This window comes from Opisthocomus hoazin, chromosome 17, assembly GCF_030867145.1.
Source record: "Opisthocomus hoazin isolate bOpiHoa1 chromosome 17, bOpiHoa1.hap1, whole genome shotgun sequence".
Lineage (NCBI taxonomy): Eukaryota > Metazoa > Chordata > Aves > Opisthocomiformes > Opisthocomidae > Opisthocomus > Opisthocomus hoazin.
Genome location: NC_134430.1, coordinates 718,311 through 737,123, shown reverse-complemented (window position 1 = coordinate 737,123; position 18,813 = coordinate 718,311). Strand labels below are relative to the sequence as shown.

The following is an 18,813-nucleotide window of genomic DNA, read 5'->3' as shown; positions in this document are numbered from 1 at the left end:
GCCCCGAGCGCCCACCCATTCCCCGGGCCCACAGGAAAGCAAAGGGACTCCAGAAAAGGGCCACAGGTCCTTCACGCCAGATTTACAAACGCTTTATTTAAAAACCCCGAGTACGTATAAAGGAGACCTCCCAGCCAAAGCTCGCTCTGCCCCCCCGAAAGCCCCCATCTGCCCCCCGTATTTACACCGCAACGCGCAGCCCCTGCGCACCCAGCCGGCACGGGCAGCGCGCAACCACAGAGCAGCCAGCGCAAACCGGGCGGAACACAGACACGCCGCACACCCCATGGCAATGAGGAGAAGCCAAGCATGGGCCAGATGCAGTCCTCGCAGGGGTGGAACCAGCTTCCCTCCTCCTAAAGCACTGTTCTCTTTCACGGGGGAGAAGACTATTTTGAACAAGTGACAGTGTAACTTTATATAAAAGGAAAACTTACATAGTGCAAACTCTGGTTAAAACACGTCACCACCTAAAGGGCACTTATGGGTGACCCAACAGAACCAAGGAGGAGTTCTTCAGGGGCGGGAGGGGTCAGAAACAGGCCCCAGCTCCAGCTGCAGACACGCAACACCCAGCAATGTGCTGGGCAGACGCTGACCGGGCCGCGGCCCCCAGACCGCAGCGTCGTCCCCCAAACCCCAGCAAGCGCTGAGCGTCTCTCGCAAACCCCCTTGCAGGCTCCAGGCAGCGCATCCCAGCGAAACGCCCGTCCCTGAAGGTCACCGCAAGGCGAACCAACTGCGCAAAGCACGAACACCAGCGGGGCTTTGCAACGTTCCGCCTTTTCAGCGGCGAGCCTAGTGAATTCTCCTGTTGAGAAGCCCCAACAGGGAAGGAATTTGGCAAGCTCTACCAACAGGACGTGTTACAGAACACATCAGGTTACTTTCTACCTAATATTTCAGTTCAGTGGCATTTTCAAAGGGCTTTGACAAAACAAGTTAATGCAAATCATTCTAAACGTGCCGTTCTAAACTGTGTTTTACATCGTTTCCTAGAAGCGGACAGTCCTTCAACATTTGGTGAATATTTCCAGCATCAGAGCTTTCCCCCCATCCTGGTGCTCTTTTGCTTGTTGCATGGGGGGGGGGAAAAAGCCAAAAAAAAAAAAAAAAAAGCCAAAAAAAGCAAGCTGCTGTATTTCCAGATATGCAGCACTGTCAAAGATGAATAATCCGTGAAGTCCCCCAAAATAAACTGTGAGAACAGATCAGCAACAGAAGGAGGGCTTTAAGGCAACAAGAGGCAGCAGTGCTGCGCTGCTCCCATGTCCGCATCCCAGCGTGTCCCACTGCAAAGAAATTCTCCCCCCTGCCCCCCCCAGTTTCCTCCTCATCTGTTAACTGTCAGACTCCTCCTCCTTTTCCTCATCGTCGTCATCGTCCTTTGTGTTGGCCTCAGATTTATCTGAAGATTCGTGGAGAAGAACGTACTCCCTGCTACTGAACCCAAACTTCAGCACGTCCTTCTCCTTGAGTTCGTAGTAACGCTGAGGTTCAATCCGCTGGTTATTCAGAAAAGTGCCGTTCCCGGAGCCCAGGTCGATGATGTAGGGCCTCACCCTGCGCCCAACGGTACCGTCGGCACGCGTGTACTCCACCAGCCTGGCACAACGAGAAACACCGTTTCAACACAACAGCGAGGGACAGAGAGCGCGCTCCGACAGCGCACGGGTTGTCCACCACGTGAGCCCCGGTGCAGGCAGTGCTTATCTGTACCTGCAGAGATCCGAACCAGCCTGACGAGAGCAAAGAGAAACTGCGAGACTGAGCGGGTCCGGACAGACTGCCGCACCTTGTCGAGCTTCTGATGACAGAACGCAGCAGCTCCGACGACCGGAGAGCCGGCTGCTCCCTGCGAGAGCACCTCTGTCTCCACAGCAGGCAGCCCCCGCGGCTTCAGAGGGGAGCAGCGGTCCTCGTTGTGACGGCCCAAATGAACAAAACCTCTCCTTGAAATATTTTTACTGCCAGTCACACCTGCTGCTTTAGCCCAGTTCAGAGACACGCAGAGTTGTGTCTTCAACCCCGCTGCTATTTGTCGAACTAAATAAAAGGCTGCTTGGGGTTACACGAGAGGAACTGCAGATATTTTTGATTACTGCTGGAATGACACACAGCAGCCAAACGTAAATTCCATCTCTAACGTACTTACAGCAAACTCAAACCCCTCAACTGTGCAAATCCAGGGGGGGTTTGTTTGTTTTTTTTCCCTTCAGAAGTTCCCGAACAACCCTGTTTCACCGCCGGGCAGAGCAATACTCACCGGTACTGAAACACCGCGTGCTGCTTGGAGCAGGAGGGGTGGTCGATCGGGATATCTGCGATTCTGCGGTGCCTGCCCAGAAGGTAAGCGCTCTGCCGGTGGATGTACATGACTGGGAGGAACTCGTCGTTCTTGAAAGGGTAGAGGCGCCACCGCTTCTTCGGAATCCGGGCTTCGGGGGGCTCGCTGTACTTAATCACAACGCCGCGGAAAGTGTTGGTGTCCTCCAGAAGCGCGCCAGACAGTTCAAAGCTTGGCTTCTCCTTGTTTACAGCAGCTTTTTCTTTAGGTTTGTTATCAGATTGCCCATGTTCTGGATTCTGGTCAACACCACCGCCTTCGTTATTTTGTCGATGCTCTCGCCTTCTCTCGTTATAAAACTCCCTTTCTGCCTGCTGCTCACGGATGTGCTGAACATCCCGCTCTCGCTCGTGGCCTCGGACTCCGGGCCGCTCGCTCGCATTCTTCCTTCTGTCTGCGTGGTCTCTGTGCCTGTCTCTGTCCCCGCTTCTGTCCCTCCTGTGCTCCTGCTCCGACGGGTGTCTCTGCTTTCGCTCCTCATTCCCTCGGCGACCATGATCGTCTCGCTCCTGTAACGAAGCGGCGCTTGTAGAGACGCGCTTGGGATCACAGCGAGCGAGCAGTGAACGCACCCCAGCCCCTCACAGCACCGCACCCCGCCCGCGGGGCCGACACCCCGCGAGAGAGACCCCCGGCTCGCGGGGAGCGGCACGGCCGGGGGGGCAGGGAGCCGCCGGCGGGCGCCATGGCCGCGCCGAGCCCCGCCAACGCGCCTTACCTGCTTCACCTTCACGGCGGCGCGGTGCGGGCTGCGGCTCCTGCGGCCGCGCGGGGACCGGCTCCTCCGCCGCGACCGGCTCCTCCGGCGGGGCGATCTTGAAAACAACGGGGGAAGGGGGGGGGGGGGGGGGTGAGCGGCGAGGCGGTGGCCGGGGGGCGAGGGGGTGTGAGGGGGAGGGGGGCGGTGAGCGGCGGCCGGGCCGGGCCCGCAGACCGCCGGGCGGCCCTACCTGCTGCTCCGGCCGCGGCCGCCCGGGCCCCGCCGCTCCTCGGCCGGCGGCGACTGGCTGCCCCGCGCCGAGCGGGAGGCCGAGCGCCGGGGGCTGCGCCTCTCGGCCTTCACCGCCGGCTCCCGCCGCCGCCGCTCCCGCCGCCGCTCGGCCGCCGCCTCCATGGCGCCGCCGCACAGCCAGCGCGCGCCGCTTCCGGCCCCCGCGCGCCGCCGCCCGGCAGCGCTTCCGCCGCGGAGGCTCCGCCCCTCGGGCGCGCGCGCGGCCCCTCCCTCCCGCCGTCGCCACGGCGACAGAGGCCGCGGCCGCCATGATGCCGCCGGCGGACTCGCTGCTGCGGTACAACCCGCCGGTGCTGGTCAGCCGCCGCGCCGAACCGCGCGGCCCCGGGCCGAGCCGCGGCGGGGCGGGGCGGGAGCCCGCGGCCCACCCGGCCCCGCCGCCCCGCCCCGCCCCGCTCTCTCCGCAGGCCCGCCCGCTGAAGGGGGCCTCGCCGCCGCCCGTCCTGCCGCCGCCCGTCCCGCCGCCGCCCGCCAGGCAGCTGCGGGAGCTCCTCAACGCCATGCTGCCGCCACGGTGAGCTGCGCCGGGCCGGGCCGGGCCTCGGAGCACCCGGCGGGCCCGGCCGCTGACGCGCGGTGCCTCCCCGCAGGGAGTGGGAGGCGACGGGCCGGCGCTGGGTGCAGGAGGTGTCCGCCGCGCCCGGCACCCGCCCGGACGTGGTGCAGCTCCAGGAGCAGCTGGACCTGCGGCTGCGGCAGCGCCAGGCGCGGGAGACCGGCATCTGCCCGGTGCGCCGGGAGCTCTACGGACAGTGCTTCGGTCAGTGCCGTCCGCCCGCCGGTCCCGCGGCTCGGCCGGGCTCGCCTCCCGCCCCTGTCCCCGCACTGCCCGAGCCGCCTGCTTACCCCGGGCCTGGTGCTCACACCCGCACGGCAGGAAAGGGTGCAAAGAAGCTTAAAATTCCCTTAGTCGTACTTAACCCCACCAGGTAACTTACAGTGACGTAAACCGCCGAGTGACTGTTCGGCACTCTTACGCCCGTGGGTGAGGTGGTGCTGGCCTTCACCCGGCTGCCGGCGCTTTGGGCACGGCTCTGCCAGAGGCTCCGGACTCTTCTGGAGGCTTCCTGGTCACTGCAACAGCCGCCACACATTGCGGTGTCATGGCTTTACGGGACCAGTGTCGCCGATGGTAGCGTAGGTTCTGTGCCACTGCACGCGTTGCTTTCGTGGTGCAGAGAACAGGTAAAAGCAACAAGCTCTGCACCCGGTGTGTATCCAGCTCGCCTAGGGAAACGTGCAGCAGTTCCTCTCACTGGACTGTTGTACCCTTTCTTTAAAGATGAGTTGATCCGTGAAACTACAATTAACTGTGCCGAGCGAGGACTGTTGCTGCTGCGCGTCAGGGATGAACTCCAAATGACGATCGCTACTTATCAGACGTTGTACGAGAGCAGCGTTGCCTTTGGCATGCGGAAAGCACTACAAGATGAGCAGGGCAAATCTGACATGGAAAAAAGAGTAAGTCGGGCTGTTAACCCCGTAACATGGTTTTCCACACGTGATACAGCAGAAGGATATTACACATAACATTTTATATGAAATCAGTTATTTCCATTTCCACTGGATGGCAGTGAAGATCATCAAAATACGGGTCTCGTTTTCCTAGGGCTAATTGCACTTCATAACTAATCTGCTATTGTATCTGGAACACTCTAAAGGCTATACAACACACAACTTTGTCCCATCTTAACTGAAAATTGATTACTAACAAACAAAACTTCAGAAATCTCTACTCTTTTCCAAGATTGCAGAGCTAGAAGAGGAAAAGCGGGAGCTGGAAAGACAACTGAGTGAACAGAAAGCGAAATGTGAAGCTATTGAAAAACGGGAAAGTGAAAAGCGTCAGATAGAAGAGAAGAAACACACCGAGGAGGTTCAGTTCCTGAAACGAACAAATCAACAGCTGAAGGTTAGCAAAATAACACAATTCCAAACAGGAATGGTAAAACTCCTCATTTGGTACTTAGAAAGATAAAAAAAAATTTGTATTGGTGTTCCACTTTCTTTAAATACTCGATGAAATCGGAAAACAGTGCTTTTGCGTTCTCTGCTTCCTTGCTCAGTCAGTAACTGGTCATTACTAGCGAACAGCAGGGCAGATTAACTACATTCTGGTCATACACACCCTTGCCAGGGAGAGATCAGAATTTGTTCAGAAAGCGATAAATTGTTTCAGTCAGCTGGAGATGCATACAGCTGAACCCCAAGTGCAGAGGCTTCAAACGTGGCTGATGCCCCAGGAACCTGCTTGGTTGTGGGGCTGTAACAGCGAGTGAGCACCCCTCCCCAGCTGCGGAAGAGAAAATCTAGTGAAGGCAAATCCTTCGCTGCTGGCCATCAAGTCTACTCCCTGACAACAAGACACACCATTTAACATTAAATGTTACCTAATAAGAACAATTGTGTACTTGTGCAGTAGGGACTGCGTAATTACAGGAGTAATTTTGTGCGTGCTGCTTCGGTGGAAACAGAGCTTCTGCTCATTACTTTGCTTTTGAAAGGAAAAAAAACCCAGATCTTCTAAGTAAAGATATTACCATAAACAACGTTAAATGTTTGCAGCTAAAACCATTCCCCTTACACTGAGATTCTGTCCATATCTTCACCGTTCCTACAGTTTCTCCTTCCTAAGCCACTAGCGTGCTTAGGCTGTCTTGAAATAGGTAGGGCACACAATGGAGAAACGGTTAGATCAAATACACGTTGCCCCTGAATCCACGTCTCTTCCTTGAAGCTGAAGTATCCAACACCGCTGCACACAGAGCTCTGTTGTAGTTTATGTTGATGGCAGCTCTAGGAAGGGGACGGCTCAGAGTCCTGGAAGCTTCAGGCACCACGTGCTCCCTAAGCACGGGTAGCTCTCTGATCAAGCTACTAATTGGGCGTCAAGTTGTCTCGGCAACTGAAAAACTTGCTGTTCCCAGCTACTTTTGTCCCAGAGTCAGAGTTTCTGTTCCAAATGCTAGAGAGCCAAGCATTTAATTTAGCTAACGCAGTCCAGCCTGAAATCAGAGAATTCAGACCACTGTTTCAACAGCTTTTATTTAATTTCCTCTTCAATGCTTTACGTTATAAAACGAGTCTTACATTGTATGGAACCAAGGCCAGCTCTTTTCTTCTCTCAGAATGCAACAAGTGCGTAAGCCAAGAATGAAAAGCTAATTTGTAAAGCATGTAGTAAGGAATGGGATAGCTAGGGAAAAAAAACCTGGCCTGCTTCTCTTGAAGTATTGCAGCATCCCTCAGCTCCTCGCTTTGAATATCTGACAGACAATTTATCACTTTTCAGCAACGTGAGTTTATTTTTTAGGTTGAATCTAATTTGACTGTCTCATTTGTTTTTCAGGCCCAACTTGAAAGCATCATTGGACCAAATAAGTAGATTTTTTTGCTGTTCCCCAGGCAGTGCTCAAAAGAGCTGTCAGAGCAAGAAGTTTGCAATTAGTGACAAAGATTTGTCTTCATAAAACAATCTGAGTTTTCACTTACCAGTAACTGAGGGCAGCATAATAGTTTTCTTTCTTTCTTTTTTTCTCTAAGAGTTGAAATTCAAGGGCTTCATTAGTTACTGCACCCTCGTTCAAAGCTATCTCAGCATGCAGCTCCTTCCATAGCGAACCTGTCTGGGCTGTCCCTGTTGGTAACACGCTAGACGACCTTCAAAGCAATGAACTAATAAACATTCTTATATGCAAGCATCTCTGTTGTGTTATTATTTTGAAAATGTTGTAGCAAATTCAGAAACAACATACGAAGTGTCTACAATAAATCTAAGTCACATTCCCTAAGAATCAGACTGCGGGTGTCCTTGGGGAGGTGTTTGGAGGGACCTCCTGGAGTAGGTGCAGGTTGGTGTTAACTGTACACCAGTATCCCTTGTCAGAACCATTCGGAGCTACCTTGGATGAGCAACGCCAAAGCTCTCTACATGGTTATTTCTAATGAAGCAGAGGGGTGTGATTCCATTCCACGCATCGCTTCTCAGTGGAGGCAAATGGAATCTTGACTTGAGGTACCTGTGTGACTAGCTGGTTACACACAGCAAGCAGAGACGGGACAGGTAACTCACTGCAGTCATGCGAAAAACTCCGTCAAGCTCGTTTCCAGAAAAACCACCAACCACCACCGAGTAACACTTCAGGATATGTTTTGCCACCACCGTGTTTACTGGCCTTAGACGGCGATGTGGAAATACCACGATCTCCAGCTGCACGGAGAACTTTCAGACGAGGCAGAAACAAAGAGCGAGATTCTACTCCTGGGAACAAGACAGACAAGGCGAACCAGGCTTTGAATGGGAACTACAAGTTTTATATTAAAAAAAGCCACTGCATACTAGAGATCTTTTACGTAAAATTTAATAGAATAAGCAGTAGTTATTGCTTATGTTTGTATTTTTTGTGCTTTGATCTCTGTTCCTCCAAGCCAGTTTTTTTCTTGTTCTTATTCTTATTTTTCACGTTGTGAGTTTCGTAATACCGGACTCCAACTTTCTTGGAGCGCTGCTGCCTCTCAGCTCGCCTTCTCTGTAAATACACACAAAACCCATTAGCAAATCCACAGTATCCATTACCTGAATTTGTTTGCATTCTTTCAAATACAGCCCTGTCTAGTTCCAAAGTTTCCCATCTCCCAGCACTTAGACCCCTGCTCTCTTAAAGCACCAGCGCGCAAGCTAACGCTGAAAGCGGAACAGTTGCCCACGAAGCATTCTTCCCTTCAAAGCTCTTGTTACCTGCTGGACCCCTGCATGGGTCCCTGCTCAGCTGGAACGTGCTGCTGCTGCCACACCTCGCACCAGCAGCGAGTCCCCCTGCCTTCACCCTCCCCCTACCCCCGTACAGTCCCTGCGCTCTCCCCCCCTACCAGTGCCGAGTCGCAAAGCCCTTCAGCGATGATGGGCAATCTACGTACAAAAAAAGTCAGCTCTGCTACTCTGCTCATTTGTTTTACTACAAGAAATGACACTTACTTCTTTGGATGTAAGTTTCTTGCAAGGCTGTTTACCCAAATGGTCATCATCATCATCTTCCTCTTCCACCTTCCTTTTTCTTTTCTTCTCTGTGCTGCCTGCAAACAGCAGAGATCACACACTCGGGCATCTACCAAAACACCCATCCGTCTGCAGAACTTAAGACTGGGGTCACCATCCCACCTACTTCAGCAGAGCACTCCTCTGGTCACATTTTAATAGCTTCTACCAAAACCACACACGGAGAATCTCTCGCTATTCCTATGAAAATTGCTCTTCAGAAGCAGATTGCTTAAAGCCCCATGCAAGTCCAGAAGAATTCCAGTCTTGTCAGAATAGGGTTCTCCCACACGATCTGCCTTTAATCAAACTTACCATGGGAACCAAAGCCACAGACTCTTCAAGTCACCGCAGCAAAACCTATAGCCTGAAGTAGCTCTGTGCTTTTCTGATGTCGTAAAACCCTTCCACTCCCTTCTGTGTAGTATCACACCATGCAGAACGGAAGTTGCTCAGTCTGCAACCTGTCCATAGCACCACTCTTCTGGAAACACATTTGTCTCCACTTTACTCTCATTCACTAGTAGAGGGACACACCTTACTATACAGACAGGTGTGCTACAGAAAGGCTACAGCAAGGTCATCAGGCAGCCTTAGGTTAGCTAGGGAAAGATTTAAATAGCTTTAGGGGAAAAAGAACTTGCAATCGGGAGCTAATGAACACTTCTCCCCCAAACTCCCTCTCTTCTCTTGCTTACAGGACTTCCAAATGTAGAATAAGAACATCTACTAATCTTGTTTTACCTCTGTCTTCAGTTTCTTTGGGTTCCTCAGACGTCTGCATGGATTTTGCAAGCACTTTTTCAGTCAGCTGCTTAGGGATTCTACAAAAAATAAAATAAGCAATAAAGAATTTGTGTCATAACAGAAAATGTAACCATGTCTGAGAAGCGGCCAGACTCCAGGAGATCCCAGTATCCTGTAAGTAGCAAAGCCACAGCCTTTGCACCGAAAAAACGTCTTACAGTAATCTTGTCTCTGGAGTTACTGGGCTTGTGCACTGCACAAAGGGGCAAAACGTTAACGCTTAACCTTGATACCTTAGTCCTCACAAAGCTGATGGATGGGCTTTCCTAAAACTGGGCCTGCTGTATGAGCTAGGATACTCTTGTACATGCATGGAGACCCAGCTGCCATATCCAGGTAGGACACTAGCCTTGGTATTGCTTGAGAAAGAACCCAATGCCAAGGAGAGATGTAATATTGCTACCCAGAATACCAACAGATTTTTAATCCTTAGCTTAAGAGGCAGCTTTCCAAAAGTGAGAACATTTTCAGTTACGCTGGTAAATAGGACTTCTTGGAAAGACCTTTCAGAAAACAAACTGCTGCATAAACAAAATCCAAATGTTTACGGCTCAGCCAGATAAGCTGTGGCAACTTGTGTGTGGCCACTCAGAGCAACCAGTCAAGCAAGTCATGAATGGAGTGAAACTACAGCAGAACCACATTATCCCTCTTCTCCCCTAAGAAACATCTGAGTCACTGCACAGATTCAGATACCTTATTGCTGAGAATCTCTTGGCTTTGGCTTTATCCAGAAATTTTTTGTATTTGGCAATCTTCTCCTCCAAAGCCTTAAGAACTGCCTTAGAGCCCTCCCTGGCACCTGGTACAGCCAACTGCGACTCCTCCTCTGCCACATCTTGATGCTGCTCCTTTTCCTCCTTCTCCTCTTCCTGCTCCTCCTCTGCAGCAGAATCACTGTCTGTTTCATCGAAGCCTGGCACATCTACAGGAACCAGGTCTTCTTCCGAGAACTGCGGTGCCACATTGATCCTCCCAAAGTTCTGCCGAACATGTGACATGAGTTGCTTGATTTCAGTGTCTGTATTATTCTTCTCTTCTGCTGGCTCCATGCTTGGTGCTACCGACTCAGAGATCTTCTCCTCATTATTATCCTGGCTTGATGTCACCGCTACTTCCAACGCAGGAGGCTACAAGAAAGAGCATAAAGGATATATTATCCACAAAGTCTGTCCCACCATCTCTGAGAGCAATTTCCATTTTCTCTCTTCTGAAAAAGCCTAAGATGCCAGGCTAATGATGGGATAATTACTGACATTTCTGGTGGTCAGGTGACTGTAAGGTGGCTCAAACATCTCTGTGAAGAGCATTGCTACCTGGTCCTCACCAAATTCAAGTGAGTGTCACCTGAATCGCCAGGCTAGAGCAGAGCCCAAGTTACATGGTACTCTGGGAAAAACAACAGCGAATACAACCAGAAGAACTGCATAATATGTGAGAAGAGGCAAGGTCATCGCATTCTTACCTGGGGACCTGTTTCTGCATTCGGTGGCTTCACAAAGAACGGAATTCTGCCTCTCTGCCAGTCATTGAGAACCATCTTGCTCACAGTTTGCAGGTCAGGCTCACCACCCTGAAAGAACCCAGTAACAATTTATGTCCACGTTTGCAGGGCACACCACCTTTCCACTACCTGTAAGCAACAGAAATGTCCGTATTTCCCACGTGCGGTAACAGGCCGCATGTTCTTCCAGCCTGCAAATGCAGAAAGTTGTCACACCTTTAGCAGTTTTCCAGTCCTAGAAGCAAGTTTCTCAAGGAAGTCTTCTGTATCCTTCCATGAATCAATTTTGTACGTCTTTCTGATGTACTCCGGTTTGGCTCTTTCCAGCACGGCACTAATATGATCTTCAGGGCTCTTAATCTTTTCAACTTGAACCTGAAAACAAATGACAGAATATCAAGCCTTTGGAAAGCGTGCATTTGTTCCTTCGAACCTGTCATACTGACGACAGCGAAGATCTTCTAGCATTTAGTGCAGATACATACCACTCCCTTCAGCACAATGTCTGTTTCTGTGTCTCCAGATGGATAAACTACACCCGGGCAGTCAATGAGAAAAATCCGCCGCATCAAGGTAATGTACTGCCACACCTGAAAGAGATCCGTGAGCCCCATGACACCTCCTTCCACACAGCCCTCGGTTCTGCTTTTTTAAGTGCACAGTTCTAATAATACCAAGTCTCGAAGATGACTGCTGTGTAACACACAGAAACCGAATACAACTCGGCATGCCTGTTAGCTAGCCAAGACATGGCGCACCTTGCTCCTTCTGTTTCAGCCAATGCTATCCCTAAGGATTTGCATCAAACTACTAACTCACAGGACCAAGGTGAGGAAACACCTTGAATATTGGAGGACGACCTCCGATACTCTGTGGTTTTCCTCTTCTGTGACCCTTAGCCTTAGTGATAACTAGGAGTAAAATGAACAGGCCAGCAAGAAGATTCCTGTAACTTTGTCTTATTCTTTACTGTCACATTCTTGAAGAACAGTTAGAAAACCAGCACTAAGAGAGCCTGACAGCACAAATACACCCACTCCTTCAATCTGGGAAAGCGCAGACACTGAGTCTGGGCCGCTGAGCATTCAGATCACAGTGCTACAGTACAGGCAGAGCGGGGACTCGGGAACGCTTCCAGCAGCAGTGCTTCAGAGCAATGCCTGTCCATCACCCCCCCCCGCCTCAGGCTCAGGGTCACATAGCCAGTACAGTTCAAGTGCTAGACTTGAAAACGTCATTGAGCTAATTTTACATGAGTTCTGCCTTTGACAACGCACTTCCACAAATAACCTTCATCTTTACTGTAGGGACCTCTTCCTACCTTTGTTTCACCTGCAATTGGGGCCACACTGCAGACCTTCTTAGACCGTAATGTATTGATCACTGAGCTTTTGCCAACGTTCGGATAACCAATGAAACCCACACTGATCTGTTTCTTGTCAGAGTGTAACTGTTGAGAAATAACACACCTTTTTAACACCTCACAAAGACAGACAGAATTATTACTACAGTTCTGAGCATTTCAGCAGCTACTGCTCTCACTACACTAGAAAGCAAAGGAGACTCCAAAGTACCAGTTAAAAAAAAATGAGATCAGCTCTTTTCCATCAGGAGAAATGCATAAGGGTACAACCAACTTGCCATCCAAGAACTCCAAGCATTGAAGATAAAATTTGCTACTTCAAAAGGAAGATGTGAAGCCCTTGCAATCCTCTACAATTAATCGTGATCGCCTTACTTAGAAATGGTTTAGGCTGAGAAACCAAGCCGATACAAACAGTAGCTGGGGACAGAATATAGATGTGGCTTGAAGAGACAGTACCTAATGCAAGGGCAAGAGAAGGTGCCTTTCTTGCAAAAAGGAAGACACTTAAAAGGAGAACATCTTAATAGAATATGCATACATGCAGGACAGAAGCAGGTGTGAAATATGTTTCTTCTGCACATTCACATGAGACCTAGGAGTGTCAACGGGATACTCTGTCTGCAAGAAGCCCGGGCCAGAGACCGATGGCCAAACCCACTCTTTCTGAATCTCCTCGTTTTGACAAACATTTTGAAGACATTGGAAGGAATATTTTCCACGTTCTTTCCAAAAAAGGGAGCTTTACTGATAGAGTCGTTTGCTGACAGAATGGCCACAGGAAAGCGTACTGAACCCCAAACGCTAACAAAACAGAAGACTCCACACTAAGCACCCCCACCCCCCCGAACAGCCAAACAAATCCCCCCGATCGTTCAGTACCTTTCCAAACTGCCTTAACAGCTGTATGAAAGCACCTTTGCCAAAAGGGTTTGTGAGGCTGGCATGAAAAGCAAGTGTTGGATACTCCTGGGAAAGCACAGCAACCCAGCGCTTCTGCGGAGGAAAACATGACTGGGTTAGGGATCCTGTGCCGCGGAGGTGGTGAAACAATCTGCTTATGAGCAGAAGCACACATCGTCTTCGCTTGGGTCACAAATGCAACTGCCTATGAAAACTGCCATGTCAGAACTTCTGAAGCATTTCACCAACCCAACAACTAAAGGACTGAGCATTGTTTTTATGAGACACAAACAATTTCCAAAAAATGTCTTCACTGCTAGCTAAAACTAATTAGTTTAACAATATAAAGCAAACCAGCTGTGGTGGATATGGATCTTAAGCAGACTAACATTTAGCATACTCTGGAGACATCAGCTCAACTGTTAAATCCAGACAGAGGAAGCAGAGAATTTGTGGCTGGTGAGGGTTGCTCAACTCAGCCAAACTTGGGCAGATTTACATTGTAATTGTTACTTTTATAGCAGGCGAGCAGAGAGTTGCCACTGACCCAGTTACATTACGCCCTTTGAGACCAGCATGAGGACTGGCAGCAAAATTAAAGCAGAGGCTACAAAAGCAACAAAGAAGGTCCAAGGAGTAACAGGCAGGACTGTGCTTACAGTGGCCCAGGTAGGAACAAGATCACATTTGTTCAGGACAAAAATGAGATGTTTCCAGTGTTTCTCCTTTTTAAGGTAAGATTCCACGTGAGGGGAGCGAGTACCCATGGGATCCCTGGCATCAAGAACTTGAACGACAACATCTGATGAGTCTATCACCTGAAAAAAAAAAAATCATGCAGAAGGAAAGGATTTTACACAAGACATCTATACCTCCAAAATGAAAACTACTAATTTTCTAAACCACATCATTGATTTAAAAGCCTTGTATCCTTCCCGAACAACTGCTACTTCCCCACAGACTAGTGAAGCTCAGACTAACATCCACTGATCCTCCACTCTCTCTTCCCCTAACTCCCCTCCACATCCAGGCTGGACACCTGAATAGCTTTTACCTGTTCTCAAGCACCAGGAAGACGCTTGTAGCACTTGGGAGAGAAAACCCTGCAGCCAAACAGGAAAACTAATTGCTTCAGCAGACAAAAACAATGCTCGCCATCCGTTCTGCAGCAATTCAGTCCTGCCATTTCATAAAGGACCAGGGTATAAAGTATGTTTTCTGGATCAGTATGAAACACACAACCAAGTAGGAACCTGCTGTTAGTCCACTAAGCATCTACAGCTGGGAGCTGTCATTTTATTACTTGCTTCTCGCCAAGTGAATTTGTTTCACAGCTATTGCCTGCATTTTTGGCAGTGTCTTACTGAAATCTGTTTTGCTTCTATTGCTCCCAGCACTTTTAGATCTAAATGAGAATGTTTTAAGCTACATTTGGAAATCCAGAGCAAAAAGTCAAGCAATTTCACACCTAACAATCACTGAGAGCACACCAACTGCTCTTACAACCCCAATTCATTCTCAGTCAAGGTGACTCAGGAACTGAGGGTCAGAGCCCTTCAAAGACGACCCTATCAACATGCCAGATGGTTTTAGCCTAAAGAAACTTGGAGGCCTCTGACTTGGAGTCATTGTCTTAACGTTTTCGAGAAACTTTACAGCAAATTCAATTGTACCAAAGCTTCCCTAACAGAGCAACAAATGGTTTTCAGAGCTTTTCTGATTACTGCTGTATAGGATTTGCAATGCTGTGCTGAAGCACCTGACTTCGTAAAGGCTAATGGACACAACTGCTGCAAATCTAAGCTTTGCTTACCTTGTAGAGCTCACCCCAGATTCTTTTGGACTGTCCTTTCTTATATATTTCCTCTTGTGCCTCTTCCCTGGAAGTGGATTACCAGAGACATCAGCAATCACAGTAACAGGGTTACAGTGTTCTCCGCTCTAAAGCCTCTTAGCCATTTGCAGACAAAAGAGGAGACAAGCCCCAGGTAACCGACAGCTGGGATTTTGCCCCCACCCCCGTCCCCCGCCTTCCATCCACCCATTTGCAGACAGATCCTACAAATACACGCTCTTTCAGAGATTCCTATCTGCCCACTGGTCAGCTCCCTATCTAACCCAAAACATGAGTATGGAGATATTCTGACACACGACAGAAAACAGAAGGGTCCCATGGAAGCAGCAGTTTGATTAGATACACAGGGACAAAACAGGATTAAAAAATCCCAAGTTCAGCTAATTTCATTTTCCTTACTCCTCATACAATACCAGAATTGATGAATGTGCTAGACCGTTCTTTGACAATAAAGCTGGCCTTTCAGAAACGTGAACAAGGAATAACTTCTCCTTTCTGTGTACCTTACACCAGTGTCTTCTGTCACCAGGTCTCGGTCCTTGCTCTGATCATAAGATCCTGATGAGGCTTCAGCATTCTCCACCAGAGACTGCACATCACTTGCAGAAAGAGTTGGTCTTTTCCTCTGTGACTTGGGGCCAAATGTTGTTTCAAACGTTTCTGTGTCAAGAATGTGAACTCTGGAGGCCTAAGGAAAAACAAGTTGGTGAAAAACCCACAAGCACTATTCCTTCCACTCACGACATGCAGTGTACGAGACCTTGGTTCAATGCAACCCTGCAACCAGTGACAAGAGTTACAGGCACTTTCCTAACAAAGTTTGAGTATTCCAGCTCAACCTTTGAGAAACATGAGTGGATAATTAATAAGCAACAAAACACACTGCACTTGCCAAAGAACTATGCTTCAGTTCTTTCACTATAAATGATGTCCAATGCAATTACAGCTACAAGATGAAAATTTAGCTGCTATCTTTGATCATTTCTTGTTTTTCTAACAAGTGCACAAATCTCGCCAAATTCATGGAGTTTTGTCAGGGATAATTACAATCAAAATTGTAGATTTTAAAGCCTGTAATGAATGCCAACTTTTCTTGGAACAGCATACAATTCATTGCTGAAAGAAGTAATTTGACTTTGTAAAGCATATTTAGGTTTCTATAACTTTTTCCTTAATTTAGGTAACATTTTTATGACACAAACCTGGAAAGTTTCCATTTGAAAAAATAGCTAGCAAGAGTCCAAAGTCATAGTTCAGACGTCATGAAAGACACATGGTAAAAACTAAAACTTGATCTACTAGAAAAGCAAGCTGCATGTACAAGAACATCCGATTCAAGATAAAAAGCACGTATTTGAGTTCAAATTCATCCCACAAGAGCATTTGCAGTGACACGTCCTCAGAAAAGGTCCCTCTGGCACACGAGCTATCAGAAGCATTAGAACATAAGCTGGCAAGCTGCTACAGCCATCCTAGGCTGGTACGCTAGCCTAGGACGTTTTAGGGTAAGTTTCCTATTAGGAAATGAGAATTTCTAATAACAGGTGATCTCACAAACTATGGGGAGGTAACACACGGTTTCTTTGCCTTCACATTCGATGCCCACAGTGACAGGCTCTCAAAACCATCCCTCCCCAGGCCACCCGCTCCCACAGCCCTAGAACACGACGTTTCACCCGAGGGAACAGAGCCAGCACGACCTCAAGTAACACCTGTGACCGCCCTGTGCGCACAGCCCAGCCTTCGCCCGGCCCAGACGCATGGTACCCACGTGCGGTTTGATCCGGTCGTAGAACAGGGACATCGGCAACTTCCTCTGCTTCATCACCACTCTGTATGGATCCTTCATGACGGTTTCCATCTCCTCCTGAAATTTCTGCAGGGATGACTGCTTGATCACGCGAGTATTTCCTGCATATAGAAATAAATCTTGCACCTGACCGTTCCTCATCCTAACTGCTTCAAAGACCCAAGGTACACTAATAAACTTATTAATACTCCATCTGGAATCAAAAATACCAGTGATAAAAAATAGAGGATTTGACTTGAGACAAACCTCAAACTAGCTCAAAGAAGCCATTCACTTTCTTTCACGCTATCTAAAGAAAAAAATTAAAATTATCCCTAGGACACTTAACATACATAGGCTACAACGTACACACACACACAGGCAAACCCCAGCAAACAACCAAAGGAGACAAAATAACCACACTTTCAAGGAGTGCGAGGAAAGCAAACGCCCCAAGTACAAGCACAAGCAAAGTGTAAGCAGCACCTGTGCCTACTGGGGGTCCTTCACCACCACCCTCAGCATCTGTCCCACACAGCACTGGGACCACAGCTCTGAAACAAATACCCTCCAAGCACACAACGTTCACCAGTTTTTATGCTTGCTGAGTCTGAAAGTTGAGAAGTAACTCACCAAACCATTTAATATTTGGTTCCACTCTTGCAACCGTGCCCGGTGCCACTGAAGACTGGTACTGCAGAGGTTTAATCACTTTACCATGTTTGTTTCTAAGTGAAAAATGAGAACACACGTAAATATGCCAGGGCAGCATCCAACCCTCAGCACTTCTGCTCACCACACCAGAAGTACATCCACAAAATCCAGAGAGACCCTTCACCGAGAACCAGTGCCCCCGAGCCTGTCACCGGAGACGGCACCGCCCAGAAAGGCCACGCGACTCGACCACCAGCAGCGGTGACGGCAGCCAGCACGCCCTGCGAGTCCTCGCTCCAGCTCGGCTGACGCCGGGGGAAGGCAGTTTACGTCAGACCGGGAATGGCTTACTGCTCTGCAAACAGCGTCGAGCTACCTCGTCGTGGTAAGCACAGCTTGCTTCTCTCAGGAGCTCGCGTGGGGATTTGCAACCAGCTCTACCCATCAGCCGGAGCAGACACTCGTCGTCAGATAATTTCCAAGTGGAGACCTGGCTTAAATTTAGTAATTCTTAAAAATGTCTATTCCCCAGCCTGCTCTCAAAACGAAGTGAGATCTGGCAAACCAAAGCAAAGCCGCCGACCCGCGCCAGGACCCTCAGCAGCCGCCGCGGCCCCGGGCAGAGACGCGGCTGCCAGGTGGGAACTGTCCCCCCCGCCCCGGCCAGCAGCTCCGGGGCAGCGACGGGCCGGCCCCGGGCGCAGCAGCCGGGCGGGCACCGGGACCTCCGGACGCTCCGAGCCCAGCGGCCGGGCCAGGCGGTGCTGGGAGCGACGGAATTCGGGGCAGTCCCGGGCTGCAGCGCGGCCATCTCCGCCGCTCCGCCCCGCGGGCCCGTCCGGAGCTCGGGGTGCGGCCCCGGCGAACAGGCGCTCGGTCACCGGGCGAGGGCAGGGCCCGTGCCGGGGGCGCCGCTGACCACGCCTTCACCGGCGCCTGGTCGCTGCCGGGCCGCGGTACGGGCGGGGCGGCGCGGCCGGGCCGGGCCCCGCTCACCTCCGCTCCTTCTGCCGGTACATGTTGAGGCGGCGGATGGTGGCTCGGTCCCGCATGTTGTTTCCTCCCGCGCCGCCGACGCGATCTGCGGAGACACAACGGCGTCAGGCCAGGCCGGGCCCTGGACGGCGCGGCCCGCGGCCCCACACGTACCGGGGTTGGTGCTGGCGCGGGAGGGGTTGATGGTGCTACGGCCCTTGTAGCGTGGCTTCACCATGGTGGCGGGCGGAGGCCCCGGGGCGGGGCAGCGCTCACGGCCGGACCGGGGGAGCCGGGATCCCGCTCCGCCACGCACGCCGCACCGGGCAGGAAGTGGCGGTAAAACCACTTCCGGCGTGGGGGGCAGCGCAATGACGCACTTCCGCCGAGTCGGGCTTCTGGCCGCGCAGGCGCATCAGGTTGCCCCAACCACGTGTGCCCCTGGTCGCCATGGCAACGCGTGGGCTGCCCGGCCCCCCCCCCCTCGCCCGGCCCCCCCGGCCCGGCCCGCCGTGGCCGCGGCGCTCCCCGGGGCCTCCCCAGCTCGGGGCGGGTGACGGCGAAGCCCG

General features: G+C 50.8%; 3 protein-coding genes across 3 annotated transcripts; 1 reads left to right on the top strand and 2 right to left on the bottom strand.

Annotated features, from left to right (window-relative positions):
- Positions 1-167: 167 nt before the first annotated feature.
- Positions 168-3,461, bottom strand: SNIP1 (Smad nuclear interacting protein 1). The gene is made up of 4 exons (XM_075438160.1): positions 3,298-3,461; positions 3,066-3,162; positions 2,267-2,856; positions 168-1,605 (listed from the first exon to the last, which is right to left on the bottom strand). The coding sequence occupies exons 1-4, from the start codon at positions 3,459-3,461 to the stop codon at positions 1,341-1,343; spliced, it is 1,116 nt and encodes a 371-aa protein (XP_075294275.1). The 3' UTR covers positions 168-1,340.
- A 146-nt stretch (positions 3,462-3,607) lies between these two features.
- On the top strand, positions 3,608-7,055 carry DNALI1 (dynein axonemal light intermediate chain 1). The gene is made up of 5 exons (XM_075437876.1): positions 3,608-3,873; positions 3,950-4,119; positions 4,642-4,820; positions 5,107-5,271; positions 6,709-7,055. The coding sequence occupies exons 1-5, from the start codon at positions 3,608-3,610 to the stop codon at positions 6,742-6,744; spliced, it is 816 nt and encodes a 271-aa protein (XP_075293991.1). The 3' UTR covers positions 6,745-7,055.
- A 649-nt stretch (positions 7,056-7,704) lies between these two features.
- GNL2 (G protein nucleolar 2) lies at positions 7,705-18,594 on the bottom strand. The gene is made up of 16 exons (XM_075437875.1): positions 18,419-18,594; positions 18,266-18,350; positions 17,249-17,343; positions 16,598-16,737; positions 15,330-15,514; positions 14,785-14,851; positions 13,631-13,789; positions 12,951-13,064; positions 12,027-12,155; positions 11,191-11,295; positions 10,922-11,080; positions 10,667-10,774; positions 9,898-10,331; positions 9,139-9,218; positions 8,335-8,432; positions 7,705-7,888 (listed from the first exon to the last, which is right to left on the bottom strand). Exons 1-16 carry the CDS (start codon positions 18,480-18,482, stop codon positions 7,739-7,741), a joined length of 2,172 nt encoding a protein of 723 aa, XP_075293990.1. The 5' UTR covers positions 18,483-18,594; the 3' UTR covers positions 7,705-7,738.
- Between the last annotated feature and the right edge of the window lie 219 nt (positions 18,595-18,813).